Consider the following 16,274-nt stretch of genomic DNA (forward strand, 5'->3'; position numbering starts at 1 on the left):
CATTTTTCTTTTAAGATATATCTCCCCCCCCCCCTTTTGGACTGGTTGATGGCTGCACTGAACATGATTTAAACCAGGCATAGGCAAACTCAGCCCTCCAGATGTTTTGGGACTACAACTCCCATCATCCCTGACCACTGGACCTGTTAGCTAGGGATTATGGGAGTTGTAGTCCCAAAACATCTGGAGGGCCGAGTTTGCCTATGCCTGATTTAAACCCATAGTTAGACTTGCAGCTACTGTTCTTGGGTGAGACTGAGGGGTGGCCTGGGCACTTAATACATAGTGAGAAGGAGGCTCGGTGTAGTTGGACAGGATATCTGGTAGTTTTCTGGATATCTGCCTCCTCGGGTTCTCTGGAGAAAATACATAAAATACATAAAAACTGAGGCCAAGGGGACAGGCTGTTTTCTGTCTTGGGAGCCATTTTACTGCTAGCGCCACATCCTTCAGACTGTGGCTCCAAAACCATCTGCACGCTGCCCTAGTAGGTGAAATGGAGGATATGTTCTCAGTGGCTACAAGTCACAATGGGTATATGCCGAACTTCCCGAAAGCATCAGGTTTAGTCGCTGTGAGAGACAGGATGGTGTCTAGGTCTTTAGTCCGATCCACCAGGGCTCTTCCATTGACACCGCATGGTCCCTCTAAGCACCACCAGGCTGTGCCCTTGATCTGTCAAAATGCCTGCAACTTTGCTCCAAGGTTTCCTCAGGAGATCTAGCAACCCCTGTAGATATAACATCTATATTCTTCTTCTGGTGTAAATATGGATAGGATTGAAGCATTTGTCATCTTTGAGGTGGTGGTGGTTTTTTTTTAATATACATTCCCCAGCTACCCAGAGTATAGCTGGAAGCCATTTTGGCTTCATTTTTCTCCTCAGATCTGGCAGCTCTGTCTAGCAGCTTTTACACCTTTTTTCTTCCAACGCTGGAGTGTGAATCCCAGAGTGTGTAGCAGAAGCAGACTTGCTTGTTTAAACCAAGTCAGCCTCAGTCATATGTTACCACAGAGGCTGGGGAAAGGTTTGATTTATTGGGCAGGAGAGGTGAGGGGGAGGTAAGAAAGGCTGAACATAAAAATTGATACATCTGAACATTTTAAAAAACTCTAACCCTATCACAATCTGAAATAATACATCATCTCTCCTTTGTAACGTCTCAGGGTTTTAGTTTGCTTTTCAGGGCATCCAGGAGGAAGTAAATGTCATGGTAAAAAGAAGCACCGGAAAAAAATGCTCTTTCCCACCATACATTATTCTGAGCCTTCTCTGCCACTTGAATGCTTAAACTGCCCTCCTTTTTCTGGCACATTCTTCTAGTTTTAGTATATATTTACTATCTTTCTGTCAAAGTGCTGGAGGGTCAGAAACAATAAAAAAATACGAAAAACACATGAGAAAGAGGGCCATGACCTTGCACTGGATATATTAGAAGAGTGCCACTAATTTTTACCTCAAAAAAAGATACTAGTATGGGTGGATTCACATTACTGTTTCTTTCAGCATCAGGTGATTTCTTTTAGTAATGTGATGAGAACCGTATGGCACTGGAATGGTTTCAGTGATACACTGGTGAGTCATGGCGAGTGCTCTCACCTCACATACCTAAAAAAAATACCTCACAATTAGTAAAACAGTCACCTGAGTCTGTTTCATTTTCACTTTGCGGCACTGGAACTTGAGGTAGAGAACATACAGTACTTATAGCCTCACTTCTGCCTGATACGTAGCGCCACTATCAAAAAATGAGAATGGACACAGTTGTATAATTTAAAATATATCTATTTAAACCGGTATCATGGTCAAGAAAGCTGGGAACAATGAGAAAACAATGTGCAAGTATGATGTGATCTTCAATAAATAGGCAAGATGTTATAAAAAGGAGTTACAACATGTCCATCTTTTTAATTGGATGCTTCCCATCTGTCATTACCAAGGAGCGGGTGGTTATGTTACCTCAGGAAAATATTTTTACCTTTTCCTAAAGTTATTTTGAAACATGACGATTACGAATTAGTGGTTTTTCGCTCTCCCAGTGTTAAATCACTTGTCACTTCAATAGCATATTGTTGAATTGAAACTGAGTGATTGGATGGCAGATGCCATTCTTTTCTTCAAGTTGAGAGCATTCCACAGTTTTAGCATCTGTGAAGAACAGAAACTGAAGACCAATCCATATTTTTGAGGTGCTGAGGTCTATGTATGGTGACTTGTTCACCTCATTTTCATGTGGGGAGCTCTTTACAGGAGGCTCACGTGAACATTTTCAAAATTATCACAACAGAAAAGAAAAACAAAAAGCTTTCAAAATCTGTATTTTCTTTTATATGGTAAATTTGGAGATTTTTTATGTGGGAACTCTCTTACACTATAGCTTTCATTTAATATCAAATGTTCCAATGCTCCATAACGGATGTGAGTCTCACAACCCAGGCTGAATAAATTAGCCATTGCTACCTCAGTGTGATGGAAGTCTTCAAGCATGTTGGAATCAAACAACTCTCTCTTAAATCTATGATAAAACTATTCAGTACACTTAGTCCCTTCTTGGTCATGCTATATAAGTGACGAAGGCTGCCGTCTTACATGAAGTGCACACACCAGACCCATAAAAGAGTTGCATATCTTATTGCTTTATATGCTTTTACACTCTCCAATTGCTTCCTGCAGCACTGATTGAAATCTTACTATATCTTGTATTACAATGAAGTCCATGGAGGATCAAGTTGTGCAGGAAGAACCAGGATTCCAGGATGATGAGGTATAGATGCAAAGTTTGTTTTGTCTGGATTCCTCAAGAAAATTATATAAAATGGAATAAAGCATTCATTTTTTAGTAAACAAAATGGTTCATATTTGAGTAAACTTAGAAGATGTGCATACTCATATAATTTTGCGGGGTGGCAACTTGAAAGGGGGCATTCTCTAAGGGCAGCCCCTAAGCTGCCCACATAGGCGCATCTGGCACTTTTATAGTATAGCTTTCATCATAAGCTGAAATGCACCTCTCTTTATCCTGGCCTTTAGCACCTGAGATGCATGTTTTAGGACCCACCCTATTCTTTTGACTGTAAATTGTTTTAACTGATTTTAATGTTGTATTTTTATATTGCCTGGGACCATATGGTGAAGGTTGGGTTAAAAAAATCAAATTAATTCATTACAATTAATTAATTGCCACTATTAAAGAAACGGCCAGTGCTTTTTTTCTAGAAAAATAGGTGCAGGTACTCAGCATAAAGTTGTTACAGTACGTGCCATACTTTTTAACCAAAAAAGTGGTCCTGGTACTGCGTACCTTTGAGCATGGAGAAAACCCTTTAAAAGTAATCCTTGCTCTGGGATAAAATAAAGTTAGTTGGTTGACCAAAGTGAGAGATGTGTGCATAAATATCAAAATAACAAAGATTCTGGTAGCTGCCTTTGTTTTTGCATCCCTTTAGGAGTCCTTTTTCCAGGACATCGACCTGCTACAGAAGCATGGAATTGTAAGCACACTTAAAAAATGATTCTGTATCCTTATTTGCCTTTCTATTCTCTGTTTGAGCTCTGACTGCTATTATGAAGCGGGCGTCACATCCTTAATTTCAAGCAAGAAAACATAAAATTTTCAGTCTTTTATAGTAATCAAGATTACTTGGACTATGTGTACACTACTGTTAAACTGAGATAAGCTGTGGTGGCCAGGTGAAAAAGACCATTGTGTCTGCTGAAATTCCTTCTTCTACACAACTTACAAAGCTGCAAGTACTCTGTCTTTTTTTTATTTTTACCTGGCCATCCTAAAGGTAATGACTAACATAAATGCAGCCTGTACCCAAAAAGATACTCAGCTGTTCCATTGCTCGTGTCATAATCTACTGCACTGGAACTGCTTTTATTACCTTCACAGAGAAATTATTAAATGTCCACTACATTCAGAAAAGGGACACGGGTGGCGCTGTGGGTAAAAGCCTCAGTGCCTAGGGCTTGCCGATCGAAAGGTCGGCGGTTCGAATCCCTGCGGCGGGGTGCGCTCCCGTTGCTCAGTCCCAGCGCCTGCCAACCTAGCAGTTCGAAAGCATCCCCGGGTGCAAGTAGATAAATAGGGACCGCTCTGGCGGGAAGGTAAACGGCGTTTCTGTGTGCTGCGCTGGCTCGCCAGATGCAGCTTGTCACGCTGGCCACGTGACTCGGAAGTGTCTGCGGACAGCGCTGGCTCCCGGCCTATAGAGTGAGATGAGCGCACAACCCTGGAGTCTGTCAAGACTGGCCCGTACGGGCAGGGGTACCTTTACCTTTACCTTTACATTCAGAAAAAATACAATGAATGCTCAGAGAACTACAGGGTATAAATACTCCTATCTGGATGTCTCCAGAAAATATAGAAATGGCACAGCTTAATATTCTTAGAAATCAGGGATGGGGGGAACCTGAGACTCTCCAGATGTTGTTGGACTTCAGTTCCCATCCATTGCTGCCAGCATGGCCAATTGATAGAGGTAATAGGAGTTGTAGTCCAGCAACATTTAGAGCAGTGTTTCCCAACCTTGGGCCTCCAACTGCTTTTGAACTACAATTCCCATCATTCCTGACCACTGGTCTTGCTAGCTAGGGATGATGGGAGTTGTAGTCCAATAACAGCTGGAGGCCCAAGGTTGGGAAACACTGATTTAGAGGGTTACAGCAGGCACAGCAAACTTGGCCCTCCAGATGTTTCAGACTACAACTTCCATCATCCCTGACCACTTGTCCTGTTAGCTAGGGATGATGGGAGTTGGTAGTCCCAAAACATCTGGAGGGCTGAGTTTGTCTATGCCTGGGTTATAGGTTCTCCATTTGTGTAATACATCATTCTTCCCTGTTGTGCAATTTTGCCTTGGATTTCCAGCTGCTTAGGAAAACAAGGAGACCCAAGCAATATATAGGCGCCACATTCATTCTGCTAATTTATTTTCATAATGCTGATCCAGCCTTTCTTTCTGAAAAGGACCTGACTAAAAAACACACCACAGAGTAGAAATCAAGATACACTTACATTTATTGATTAAAATGAGATAAAAATAAATATAATTAGAAAACCTGCACCAAAAACCATTTCTAAGCCCTCCTAATTTTAGTGAGGAACAAGATTTTGGTTTATTAACCTCTCTGATATATGTAACATCTCATGAACATCAAGAGTTCTAATCCTTTTTATGTCCTTTACAGAATGTGGCTGATATTAAAAAGCTGAAAACAGTGGGAATTTGTACAATCAAAGGAATTCAGATGACAACTAGGCGGGCACTATGCAATGTTAAGGGACTCTCAGAGGCCAAAGTGGAGAAGATAAAAGAGGCAGCCAACAAACTTATAGTAAGCAAACACTAGCACTCCATCCATTTCTCACTGGTACCATAAGATGGAATATAATCATGACTGCTTTATTGAAACCCTCATATTAAATATTTGTACCAGTTAATGTGCCTGGCAAGCCACCATAACTTCACCCAGGAATGGTTGGCAATCCAGTACATCTCTCTCTCTCTCTATCTATCTATCTATCTATCTTAGACTAACTGTTGGTATATTCCTAGCTAAGTACTTTCTTGTCCAAAACACTTATCTTAGAGGTCAATTTCACATATTATGGAAGCTGTGTTTTTCTATAATGAGCCATTGCGAGGCAGTTCAATGCATTTGTTTCACCACATTAACTTTGAAAGCATGCAGCAAGAGAACCATGGCTTTCTGCAATTTGTACTCATGGTAAACACATCGTAAAATAAATGTGTAGCTGCTTCACATGTTTTAGAGATCATTGTCAAAACATGCAGTAAACATGTAATTAATTCACTAGTTCAGTAGTTGGAAATTGCCTTCTAATCAGACATCAGCTATCACAGAAACAGAGGAAATGCATCACAAAATGGACAAAATATGGCACACACCTGCATATGCTACTTCATATGTGCAAATTTAGAAAGAATGTGTTGTATGTATCCAATGGTGTTGATCAGTCAATTGACTTCTATCAGAAGGACTGGGTGGGAAGCAATTTCCAGCTATATCCCCTCCCCACTGCAGCCTCCTGTGTCCTCCTAAATCTCCTCTAGGGGGTTCTCCTAACACTCTGGGGTAGATCTGGAAGTTTGGGGGAGGGAGGGAAACATGAAAAATTGCTTCTCTCTTCATTCCACTGAGCACAACCTTATAGTCAGCTGATGGACCAGACAGCCCTGCAAGTAGAGGACTCTTCTCTATTAAGTAGGGAAGGGTCGTGGCTACAGCACATGCTTAGCATGCCAAAGGTTCCAGGTTCAATCTTCAGTATGTCCTGATAGGGCTGGGAGATATCCCCTGTCTGAAATCTAGGATTGCAGCTGCCAGTTAGTGTAGACCAGGGTTGGGGAATGTGTGGCCATCTAGATGTTGTGGGACTAGAGCTCCCATCATCCTTGATCATTGTTTATGCTGATTAAGGTTTCAACCACTTTGTGCTTCTTACAGGAACCAGGATTTTTGACAGCTTTTGAGTACAGTGAGAAACGTAGGATGGTGTTCCATATTACCACTGGAAGTCAAGAATTTGAGTTAGTAAACAGCCAACACTGCTTTTTATTTAACTCAGTATTTCAAGAAGCTTTCATTGTTGCTGCTTGTTTTGTTGTTTGTTTGTTTGCTAACAAGTTCTATATCCAGACCCAATTTAATAGCTAACAGTGTCACACTATGCATGCTACTCTGAAACAAGTCCTGTTAAATTCAATGGACCTTACTCCCAGGCAAGTGTGTGTATAGGATTGAAGCCTAATGATGCCAGGGCCATTATCCTGTCTTCTCCCAACTGAAGGTCCCAGGGAAGTCCAAGCTGATGTCCTGACACTCCTTATAGGACAGAGGATGCAATCCCAAGAGCAGGGTCAAGACAAAGGAAGTCCAGTCAAGTAATTGAGTCAAAACTGACAATTCAGTAAGGGTAGGCTAGGGATGGGAAACCTGTGTCCCTCTAGCTGTTGTTGGACCACAGTTCCCATGAGCAGGAAATTTGTTGTATTCTAGCAACATCAGGAGGATTGCACATTCTGTAAATCTGGAGCAGTTGTCAAAACCTAACCAGGGAGGCAGGAAACACAAGGCAGCTTTTCATCCCCTGGAGAATTCAGAGTACCCAGTGGTGGCTAGGGAGAGCTGTTGCCTCAGTAGTATGCGGAAGCCTTCTGAGTCTTCTGACTGAACTGCCTATCAGCAGTGTGAAGAGCTGTCTGTTCTTTTGAAAGGCCATTGCCCTTTTCTGTAAGCAGTACCTCCTACAGCACAAGAGATGACTTGGACAGGTGTCCATATTCTTGGCATGGTAGTGGGGGTGGAGGAGCAATGGATCCCCAAGTGATGTGCTCTTTCCCAGATGAATGAAGTCAAATAACAGGACAAGCCATGTTGTTTACTCCTCCTACTTTAAGAAAGAAAGAGCAGTTGGCAACTATATTATTAGGCAAAATGGGTGGCAATTAGTAGATAGGAGAAAATATGTACAAACCACATTTAAAGCACAAACTTCCTTTTTAAAAAAAAATATACTGTAGTGTACAAATAAGTGGCCTAAAGATCAATATATGGTAAAAGGTTAGAGTCCAACACAGTTTGGCAGGTTTAAGCTCATTTATTTCAATGAACAAGTGTAGCAAACTCCATGTTGGAATGTGGCCAAAATATTTAAATATCAGAAACTTTATGAACCAATTATTTATATCTTCCTCTTCTACTGCTTCTTCAGAACAAGCAAGTATATTAAGCCAACTTCAAACCATAGCTTAATATTGTGGCTTGTTCTGAAGATTTTAATTATAGCTTCCTGATTCAGATGAAATGGGAAACAATGGAAGATTTTCTGGTTTATTTGCCAGTTTTTGCAAAGGGGCTGCATCTATGGCCAACAGGCTTGTCCATATCTTGTTTTAATGACTGTACAAATGTTGTCATTTGATGTCACAACAGTAACCCTATAGTGTATATTCGAGATCTAAAAGAATAGCAATTCCCTGTAAGCTAGAAGCCAGCTAATAGCAACCCATGTTGTCCCTACAGGCTGTGAAAATCACATGCAGGGTCTTTCAACATGGGCACACTTTTCTTAGAGCAAAAGGTTTATTTCATATTGCTTTCTTGGCTTTGTGACTTGTTCTGCATAACTTCTTCCCCTTATCTGCACTTCCAGTAAACTCTTGGGTGGTGGAATTGAAAGCATGGCAATTACTGAAGCCTTTGGGGGTGAGTGAAAGTATATCATGGAACATGTTCACTTCCCTAAGCTATTACAAATGCGTGTTTGGGTGATACGATACTCTAGCTTGTTTGTAGAAATATTTGGGGGGCATACCCCTATTTTTGTAGTGCATGTATTTGCTGGGGATGTCTGCCATTAGTGTTTTTGGTGGGGCCATGTAAATGAGTAAAAAGGGTGAATGGGTAATTTAAAAGAAATATTTCTTTCAAGATCAGTTTAAGTTATGCCCTAAATTTCTTAAACTTAATCCAGCTTTGTGCAGTGTTCAGACAAACTTGCTAAACATTAGCTGATGCATGGGGAGTTCAATTCTACTTTTTGCAGAAAGCAGCCCAAATAATGTGTGTGTGTGTGCGTTTGGGGCAGGTGGGGGGGGGGGAATACTGACTATATTGTTTCATATGACTAGCAAATTTAATTCTTTATATTTTTAATTAGAATTCCGAACCGGCAAAACTCAGCTTTCCCACACTCTTTGTGGTATGTATATGACATGCATCCTGAGAACTGTATGTTCTGTTTCCAAAAACTTGTAATTTGCTTTTAAAATAATAACTAATATAAATATTTCTGCATCAAGGTTAATCTATTTTAAGGATGAAGGCCTGAAAGTCTATTAGTTTTACAAATGAAAAAAACTGCCACTAATTATGATTACTATTTTAATGTTATTTATAATTTCCAGATCTAACTTAACTTAGGGTACAATCCTAAGACCACCCCTCCAATGTTGTTGCCTGGGAGAGGTTAGGATGGTGTATATTCACCTCCCTGCCAAAGGAAAGGAGTGCTGCTGAGATGGGGAGGAATGTGCCACAGCTGAGGCTTCTGGTATGCCCATGCAGGCAGGAGGCTACTACCAACAGAGTTGGGGTAGAGTGCTGGAGGCTTAGGACCTGCACGACTCAAGGGTCTGCAGATCTCCCAAGGGATCATATCACTGGGTTCCTCAGCTAGTACAGGGGGGGACGGGAAGATGAAGAGAAAACAACACCCTCAATCTCGTTCCTCAACAGCTAGAACAAAATTGACCTTTTCCCAGTTTTCTAGGCTCTCTGCTTCAGCTAATGGAGGATAGGGTTGCCATATTTCAAGAAGTAAAAGCCAAGACACCCCAAAAGTTGTTGAGGTTTTTTTACACAAGACCCAGGACAAAGCACCAGGAATGTCCAGGAAAATCCGGATGTATGGCAGCCCTAACGGCGGAGTCATTAACCAGTGAACTCTGCTATGCTCTATGGAAAGGGAAGTTCCTCCACTTTCTTGGAACTTCCTTCCACGTTGTGTGCTTTTGATCATGCCTTTGGGGGCTTGTCAAGAACAGAAATTACTTGGGATACTTCTAAGTAGTCTTGAGGATTTACACTGGCCTTACTATAAAGCTGATAGTGATTATCAATAATGAAAAATTCCAGGTATTAAAATGGCATGTAGTAGGGCTTAAATTTATTCACTCCTTTTTATAGTAACAGCCCAGCTTCCTGGAACGGATGGCTATACTGGTGGGAAGATTATTTTCATTGACACAGAAAACACCTTGTATCCTTTCTTTTGAGATATTACAGCTTTAACAGAATAAATTGGAAGATTTTCCTAATGGTGACAATAAAAAAAAAAATGTTTTGTGGTGCTAAGAAGATTTGAAGAGCCATTTATATGAAACTTGAGTTTTATGGGTGGGTGTATAAAGAATACCATTCATTTATTTAACTGTAGTGCATGAAGAACTGCTGAGAAGAATTTTTGCTTGTATGGGAATTCAGCTACCACATCTCAGAAACTGAATTAGAAACTAGATACCTTAACTAGGAAACACCCCAGCCGTCCAGACCGTCTTCGTGATATTGCTGATCGCTTCAATGCAGACCATGATGCAGTTCTTGACAATGTATTATATGCACGGGCATATACAAGTAAGATTCCAACTGAAGATTGCATGGAAATCCTCCCCACTTTAAGATTAAACAATTCTCAGCTCAGTACCAAGGGGCCATCAGGAATATTATGAATTACCATTTTAAAATATGAACTCTGTATTTTTGTTGTTGTGGTCCTTATGCAATCCTGTAGTGTATATGATTATTTTACCTAATTTACATCGGGTAAAAGTAGGTTTCAGCAGAACAAATTTAAGTCTGGGGTATAAAGCTTACCTGCACTGGGATGAGCCCACAGGGCTTATCCACATGTACCTTTCCTGTGTTTTCCATGCACAGTCCATGCTTTAAGGTCTGTGGCCCAAATAATATTTTTTTTTTTGCTCTGGAGCTCTCCCTGCAAAAACCTGTGCTTTACTGCTGATTCAGAGCAAACAGCAATGATAACAAGTGGCATAATTATATGTTCCCTTAGCACCTACCAAGCTCTGGATAGTTACCTTAGCCTAAAGCAGAAAACGTAGCAGTTATCTCAAGGAAAAAAATGCAGAAGACAGTCCACAGTAGCATTGCTCAAAGTCAACTAAAGCTGTAAATGTGAGGTTGATTTCCACTGCTTCTTCAACAAACAATTGTGTGGAAAGCTATTTTTGGATGTGCAAAAGTCACTTCAAGTGCTTCAGTATAGCATAATATTTTTAAAAATCTTAAACGTTTTGTGGATGGAACCTTATCCATGATATTATTACATGAGATGAAAGATACAATATATTTTTGTTGGTGGAAAACTATGCTTCTGCCAAATCCTCTGGAACACAAGTTTCTACTTTCTAAGCAAGCTACTTACTTCTTCCCCCCTTTCATATTGGTTTCTAACTGCTTTTCCTGTTTTTATCATTCTTCCATGGTGCTTCAAGGTGAACATCAGATGGAATTGCTTGATTATGTTGCTGCCAAATTCCACGAGGAGCCAGGAATTTTCAAACTATTGGTATAATTCATATGATTATGTTAGTGATCTGCTCTGCTGTCCTTATTTTTATTATGTACTTTCTGGTTTTTATATTATAATTTTATGTTGTGAACCACCCCAAGATCTATGAGTATAGGGTGGTATACAAATTTAATAAATAAATAATTATAAATAATAAGCTACATCCCTATATCCACTAACATAAACCACACTGAACTCCTTATGTTACATTTATACTAAAATGTATACCCAATTCCCCCCTCCCAAAGGAGTAGCTCAAAGCAGCTAACATGTAAAACACAGAAAAATAAAAATAGAAGTCCCATAATTTAAAATCAATTGCTGTACTATAAAAGAACACAACTTAACAGCTCCAAAAAAACAACCCCACAGAAAACCCAGCATGGGACCCAATGGGACTCAATTCTGAGTAGACATGTATAAGATTGTGCTGTTCATTTCTATATCTTGAATATTTTCCAAGTAAATACTTCTCCTTTCACATCCTCTCCCTCTTTACTATTTCTTTGCAGGTAATTGATTCCATTATGGCGCTATTCCGCGTGGACTTCAGTGGTCGTGGGGAACTGGCTGAAAGGCAACAGAAGCTTGCTCAGATGCTGTCAAGGCTTCAAAAAATATCAGAAGGTAGGAGAAGCATGTAAGGCAGAATACCATGCTTTTAGATGACTGAAAAATAAGTGTTAGTGTAGCCCAAGGCTATTATCTTTTTCTTCTTCTTCTATAAGCACCAGCATTTTCACCAAATAATGTACTGCCAGGAGAGCAAGTATAGTGCAGTAGATAAGTGTCAGGTTTGGTTGTGGGAAATGTATTTCACACCTCCACTCCACCATAAAATGTAACAAAAATGTACCAGTTGTTTAAAACACAGTTAATATTTTTCAATATTATGGAAACTTTAATAAGAATAATTCATCATTTAATACTAGAAATACTTAAAAGCATTCTGGCAGGAAACATAATGAATTTTCTCTTTATATTTATCATCTTCCCTTGGACCTTGTTTTCACTGCAGAATATAATGTGGCTGTGTTTGTAACTAACCAGATGACTGCTGACCCGGGAGCAACAATGACGTAAGCAATTTACTAGCAATTTACTGCGATTTTTCATAAACCACAGAAATAGGAAGTAAGATAGTATGGGGAAAGGGCTAGGATAGGTGGGATAGTCTATGAAAAAGGTTAAACAGGTTTTTCTGTATTCTCACTTCTTTGAGAGTACACTGCAATTATGGGTAAAGAAGGACCAGTTAGTCATTGGTGCAACTCATGCCCATCTCCATCAACATCAGTCTCAGAATGTGGCCCCTTAAAAATCCACATTTCCAGAATATGCCAGTTGAAGTTCATAAGGAGAAGGATGGAGATCACTAGAGTTTCCCTTTTAGATATAAATAGTTCTGGGGAGCTTCTCACCTGTCAGCACTTTTCAGCTTGGAAACCTGCCATGGTGTTAAGTGTCTTTGTATTAAAAATCTATATATGTATTTAGCATCAGCTGAGTAGGGATGGTTCTGACAATGCCTAAAGACAGTGGAGGAACATGGGGAGTAATTTCCTTCATAGCCCCTTGTGTTTCTTGGAACACTATGGGGTTATCCACATTTAACTTTTGCCCTATGCTTTCTAGGCACAGGTCCAACTTTCCCAGTCCGTGTCTGAGCTCTCTCACCCGCCCCCCAGAAAAACCTGATCTTTACCACTGAATCAGAGCAAACAGCAATTTGGGCTTCCCACAGATTGCCGTTTGCTCTGATTCAGCAATAAAGAGTGGGTTTTCATGGGGAAAGCACAGGGACAAAAAAACCCCTCAAAAAAACCACACTCAGACATAGAGCAGGAAAGCCTGGACCTGTGCCAAGAAATGTGGAGCAAAGGTAAGTGTGGATGAGCCCTGCCACTTACCTTTGCTTCATGTTTTTTTGTCGGAGTGCTTTTTTCCCCTCTCTGCTTAGGGCTGTCATTTGTGGGCAAGCTCTAAGCAATTTCTAGGTAGCATTCAAGGACCACATTCAAGGTTATAGTAGCAGAGAAAATATAGAAATTAAACAAAATAACATCCACAGCTATTCTTTACTACAATTATCCTTATGTGTTTATAACCAGAAGTGATGTACCTTTTATGTATCCCTTAAAAGTTCCCTATCTGAAGCAGCTGGTGATCATCACTCTGCCATGTATGGAAGGCATGTTATCCATCACAATTATTCTAGGGTTGCCATACGTCCAGAATTTCCCAAACATAGTGATTTTCCTTAACACTTCATTTTGCATTTCAACTAAAATCAAATGAAATCAAATCTTAACAACTTTTGTGTCTGGATTTCTACTTTTTGAAATATGGCAACCCTAAATTATCCTACAACTCTCATCCAATCATTCTCTTTTTGTTTGTTTGTTTTAGGTTTCAGGCTGATCCCAAAAAGCCCATTGGGGGCCACATCCTCGCTCATGCTTCTACAACTAGGATTAGTTTGCGTAAAGGAAGAGGAGAGTTGCGTATTGCCAAGATATATGATAGGTAATATAGAAGTTGTGTGGTACAGTGCATGCTATAGTTCCAATGACTTATTATGGTTTATTTGGCTTCGAGTTAACTTTGTTTCTGAATGGATGTATATAAAAAGGGAAGTGTGAATGAGGAGGCACTCTATTTTGAAATTAAGATTCAGGTTCCAAATAAGAAGGGAAACTGCCCTTACTAATCTGAACTAAACTTCTCTCCTCCTTGGCACCTTCAAAAGAACCAAATGTGTAATTAACAGTTCTTGCTAATTAGCCTAGGCCTATGGGTGTCTGTTTGATATTAAGGAGGATGGTAACCAAGTCTGAGTATTTATATTGATTCAGTTATGATGATTTGAGTCAAAATTCAAATAAATCTGAAACAATATGCTTGAAAACCATGTATGATCAAGGCTATTGGTTCCACCATGTAAAAAAAAGAAATCAATTCAATGAGAAAGTCAAAACAAATTTTACCCAAACCCCCATAAAAGTAATGTATGCACTGGATTCCCCCCCCCCTTCTACATATCAATGCCTCCATGTAGAGTTATTAAAAATGGACTCAAATTCTGTGTTTTCTCAGCCCAGAAATGCCTGAGAATGAAGCCACATTTGCAATAACTGCCGGAGGAATTGGAGATGCCAAAGAATAGGCAGAACTTGGTGGTGAACAAAGGAAGGCACACCCACAAGCTAAATCGTGTCTAAAGTTAGTTAATTCCTGGTTATTTTTGTTCCAAATCCAGAGTGTTTTAATTTCTAAACACTTGTTGACATTATCACTGGGAATGTTGTGATCTTTTGGAATTGTAGAGCAGGTTGGCTCTATTAAGTTGGTAAACTGGTCACGGTCAACCTCTGAAACCTGTATGGCTGAGCTTTTTGCATGCCGACACAGATTTTGTGCAAGGTGGCAACTGGCTTGCTACAACTTAGGTGTCAATACAAAGCCATTTCAATAGGCTGAGAGGCACCCAGTGGGTATGAGAATTAAGGCTTACAAAATGCTTAGAAATTATTTTAAAGAGATGTTGTTAATTGTTTGTTGCCCTTTTTAAAACTGATGTTTCTGTTGCAAAAAAACACACATTCCACCTCAAGGACATAACACCCAACACTGTTTACACTGCCGAGGGCTGCCTACCTATGTCCTTGAAGTCTTACAATATTTGCATGTAGAATGGAACATAATAGCATGGAATGCCACTGAGAATAAAATAGTATTTATTAACTGCCCAGCATTTTAAAAAGTATGCTTGTCACTGGAGCCTCCAGATAAAGCACAAGCTGATGTATAGAAAAATGGAAATGGTTTCTGCTAGAGGAATAGTAGAATTGTTTATAAAGTTGTTTTTATGAGTCTTGACAGCTCTATTTAACTGAAACTAAATTGTTCATACTTGCATTTTTAATAAAATGTAGCAGTTGCTAGCTTTTTCATCTGTGAAATGCATTAAACTACTTTTTTCCCATTTGTTATGTGGGTAACAAGTGGAAGCTGCCTCCCAATAAGTTTATTCTAATTGTCTTATTCTTTCTGTGTAATCTGTGCCACTGACAGCATATGTGTCAAGGAATTCTCTGCATCCAGCAATGCCAAACATAATCAAAAGGTGATGTTGAACATCTCTGAACACAAAGGGAGGAGGGCTGATAGGATTACATTTTTGAACCTGAGGCTTGTGGGCTTCCCACCTTTCTTCTCTTCCTCGGGCTCAATCACGATGAGATCAGAAGCATTCGCTTCCTTTTAAAACTAACTGTAATTTGTTAATTCATGCAAACTGCCCGTGGTTTATCCAAACAAGCCAAGATCAAACCATAGTTTCTGATGCTGCCTCATTCAGATAAATCAAGATTTAGCACCCTGTACAGTACTGCTTTTAACTCAGGGATTTGGGCCTAGGACACATGCAGTAATTATAAAGCAGACAATACCTTGAGTAGGTTCCGTGTTTATGCTGGCACCAGACAACGGCAACTTGTTCTCACAACCCTGAAAATATGGAAGCCGACAAACAGGTCATGAATTTGATGGTACTGTACTCTCATGTTCTCCAACAACTTGCATTCAGAGGAATGCTGCCTGATAGTGGAGATGTCCATCATAACTAGTAGCCACTGACAGCCAATGTGTCTAATCCTCTTTTCAAGCTAAATTGGTGACTGTAGCTATATCTTGTATCGGGAAGTTTCTAATGTTTGACGTTTTATTATGTTTTAATATGTGCTGGAAGCCGCCCAGAGTGGGTGGGGTATAAATAATAAAATTATTATTATAACTATTCTTATGACATCTAGCTATCTCCTTTGAGAACAGAATGCTACACTAGTGGACATTTTGTCTGATTCTGCAGACCATTTTAAAATGTTCTTGTGACCTGCTCTTTTAGACACAAAGGCTCCCAAGGTGCTTACAAAAGTTCCTGGTCTCAAGCTTATAACCCAAGTAAACGATTTCTGCGGTTTCGCTGTACTTCGGTTGCTTACAAGTTTATAAACTGCTTCACAGCCCTGAGGACCTCAAAGTGGTGCACAAGCCAAAAAAAAGTAAATACTGTACTAATTCCAATAACAAAACAAATCTGAAGCCCTGGGTTAAGGCCCGCCTGCAACCCCGGCAATCCCGTACTGCTCG

General features: G+C 39.9%; 1 protein-coding gene and 1 long non-coding RNA gene across 12 annotated transcripts; one reads left to right on the forward strand and one right to left on the reverse strand.

Moving 5' to 3' along the window:
* The first annotated feature begins 148 nt into the window (after positions 1–148).
* DMC1 (DNA meiotic recombinase 1) lies at positions 149–14,325 on the forward strand. 10 transcript variants are annotated; one of them, XM_028746171.2, is made up of 14 exons: positions 149–249; positions 2,675–2,765; positions 3,448–3,492; positions 5,195–5,341; positions 6,476–6,558; positions 8,184–8,236; positions 8,691–8,732; positions 9,719–9,791; positions 10,074–10,165; positions 11,047–11,120; positions 11,636–11,750; positions 12,142–12,202; positions 13,533–13,649; positions 14,220–14,325. In XM_028746171.2, the coding sequence occupies exons 2-14, from the start codon at positions 2,709–2,711 to the stop codon at positions 14,287–14,289; spliced, it is 1,029 nt and encodes a 342-aa protein (XP_028602004.1). In that variant the 5' UTR covers positions 149–249; positions 2,675–2,708; the 3' UTR covers positions 14,290–14,325. The 10 variants fall into 10 exon arrangements, with proteins under 10 accessions (XP_028602004.1, XP_028602003.1, XP_028602011.1 ...); XM_028746170.2 differs by lacking the exon at positions 149–249 and adding an exon at positions 379–487; XM_028746178.2 differs by lacking the exon at positions 149–249 and adding an exon at positions 645–732.
* Positions 5,007–11,688, reverse strand: LOC114605208 (uncharacterized). Of its 2 annotated transcripts, XR_013394388.1 has the most exons (3): positions 11,594–11,688; positions 10,977–11,114; positions 5,007–7,421 (listed from the first exon to the last, which is right to left on the reverse strand). It is a non-coding gene; the product is annotated as an uncharacterized LOC114605208 (long non-coding RNA). The 2 variants fall into 2 exon arrangements; XR_013394387.1 differs by having other exon boundaries at positions 5,007–11,114.
* Positions 14,326–16,274: the final 1,949 nt, after the last annotated feature.

The sequence above is a fragment of the Podarcis muralis genome, chromosome 10 (assembly GCF_964188315.1).
Source record: "Podarcis muralis chromosome 10, rPodMur119.hap1.1, whole genome shotgun sequence".
Taxonomy (NCBI): Eukaryota; Metazoa; Chordata; class Lepidosauria; order Squamata; family Lacertidae; genus Podarcis; species Podarcis muralis.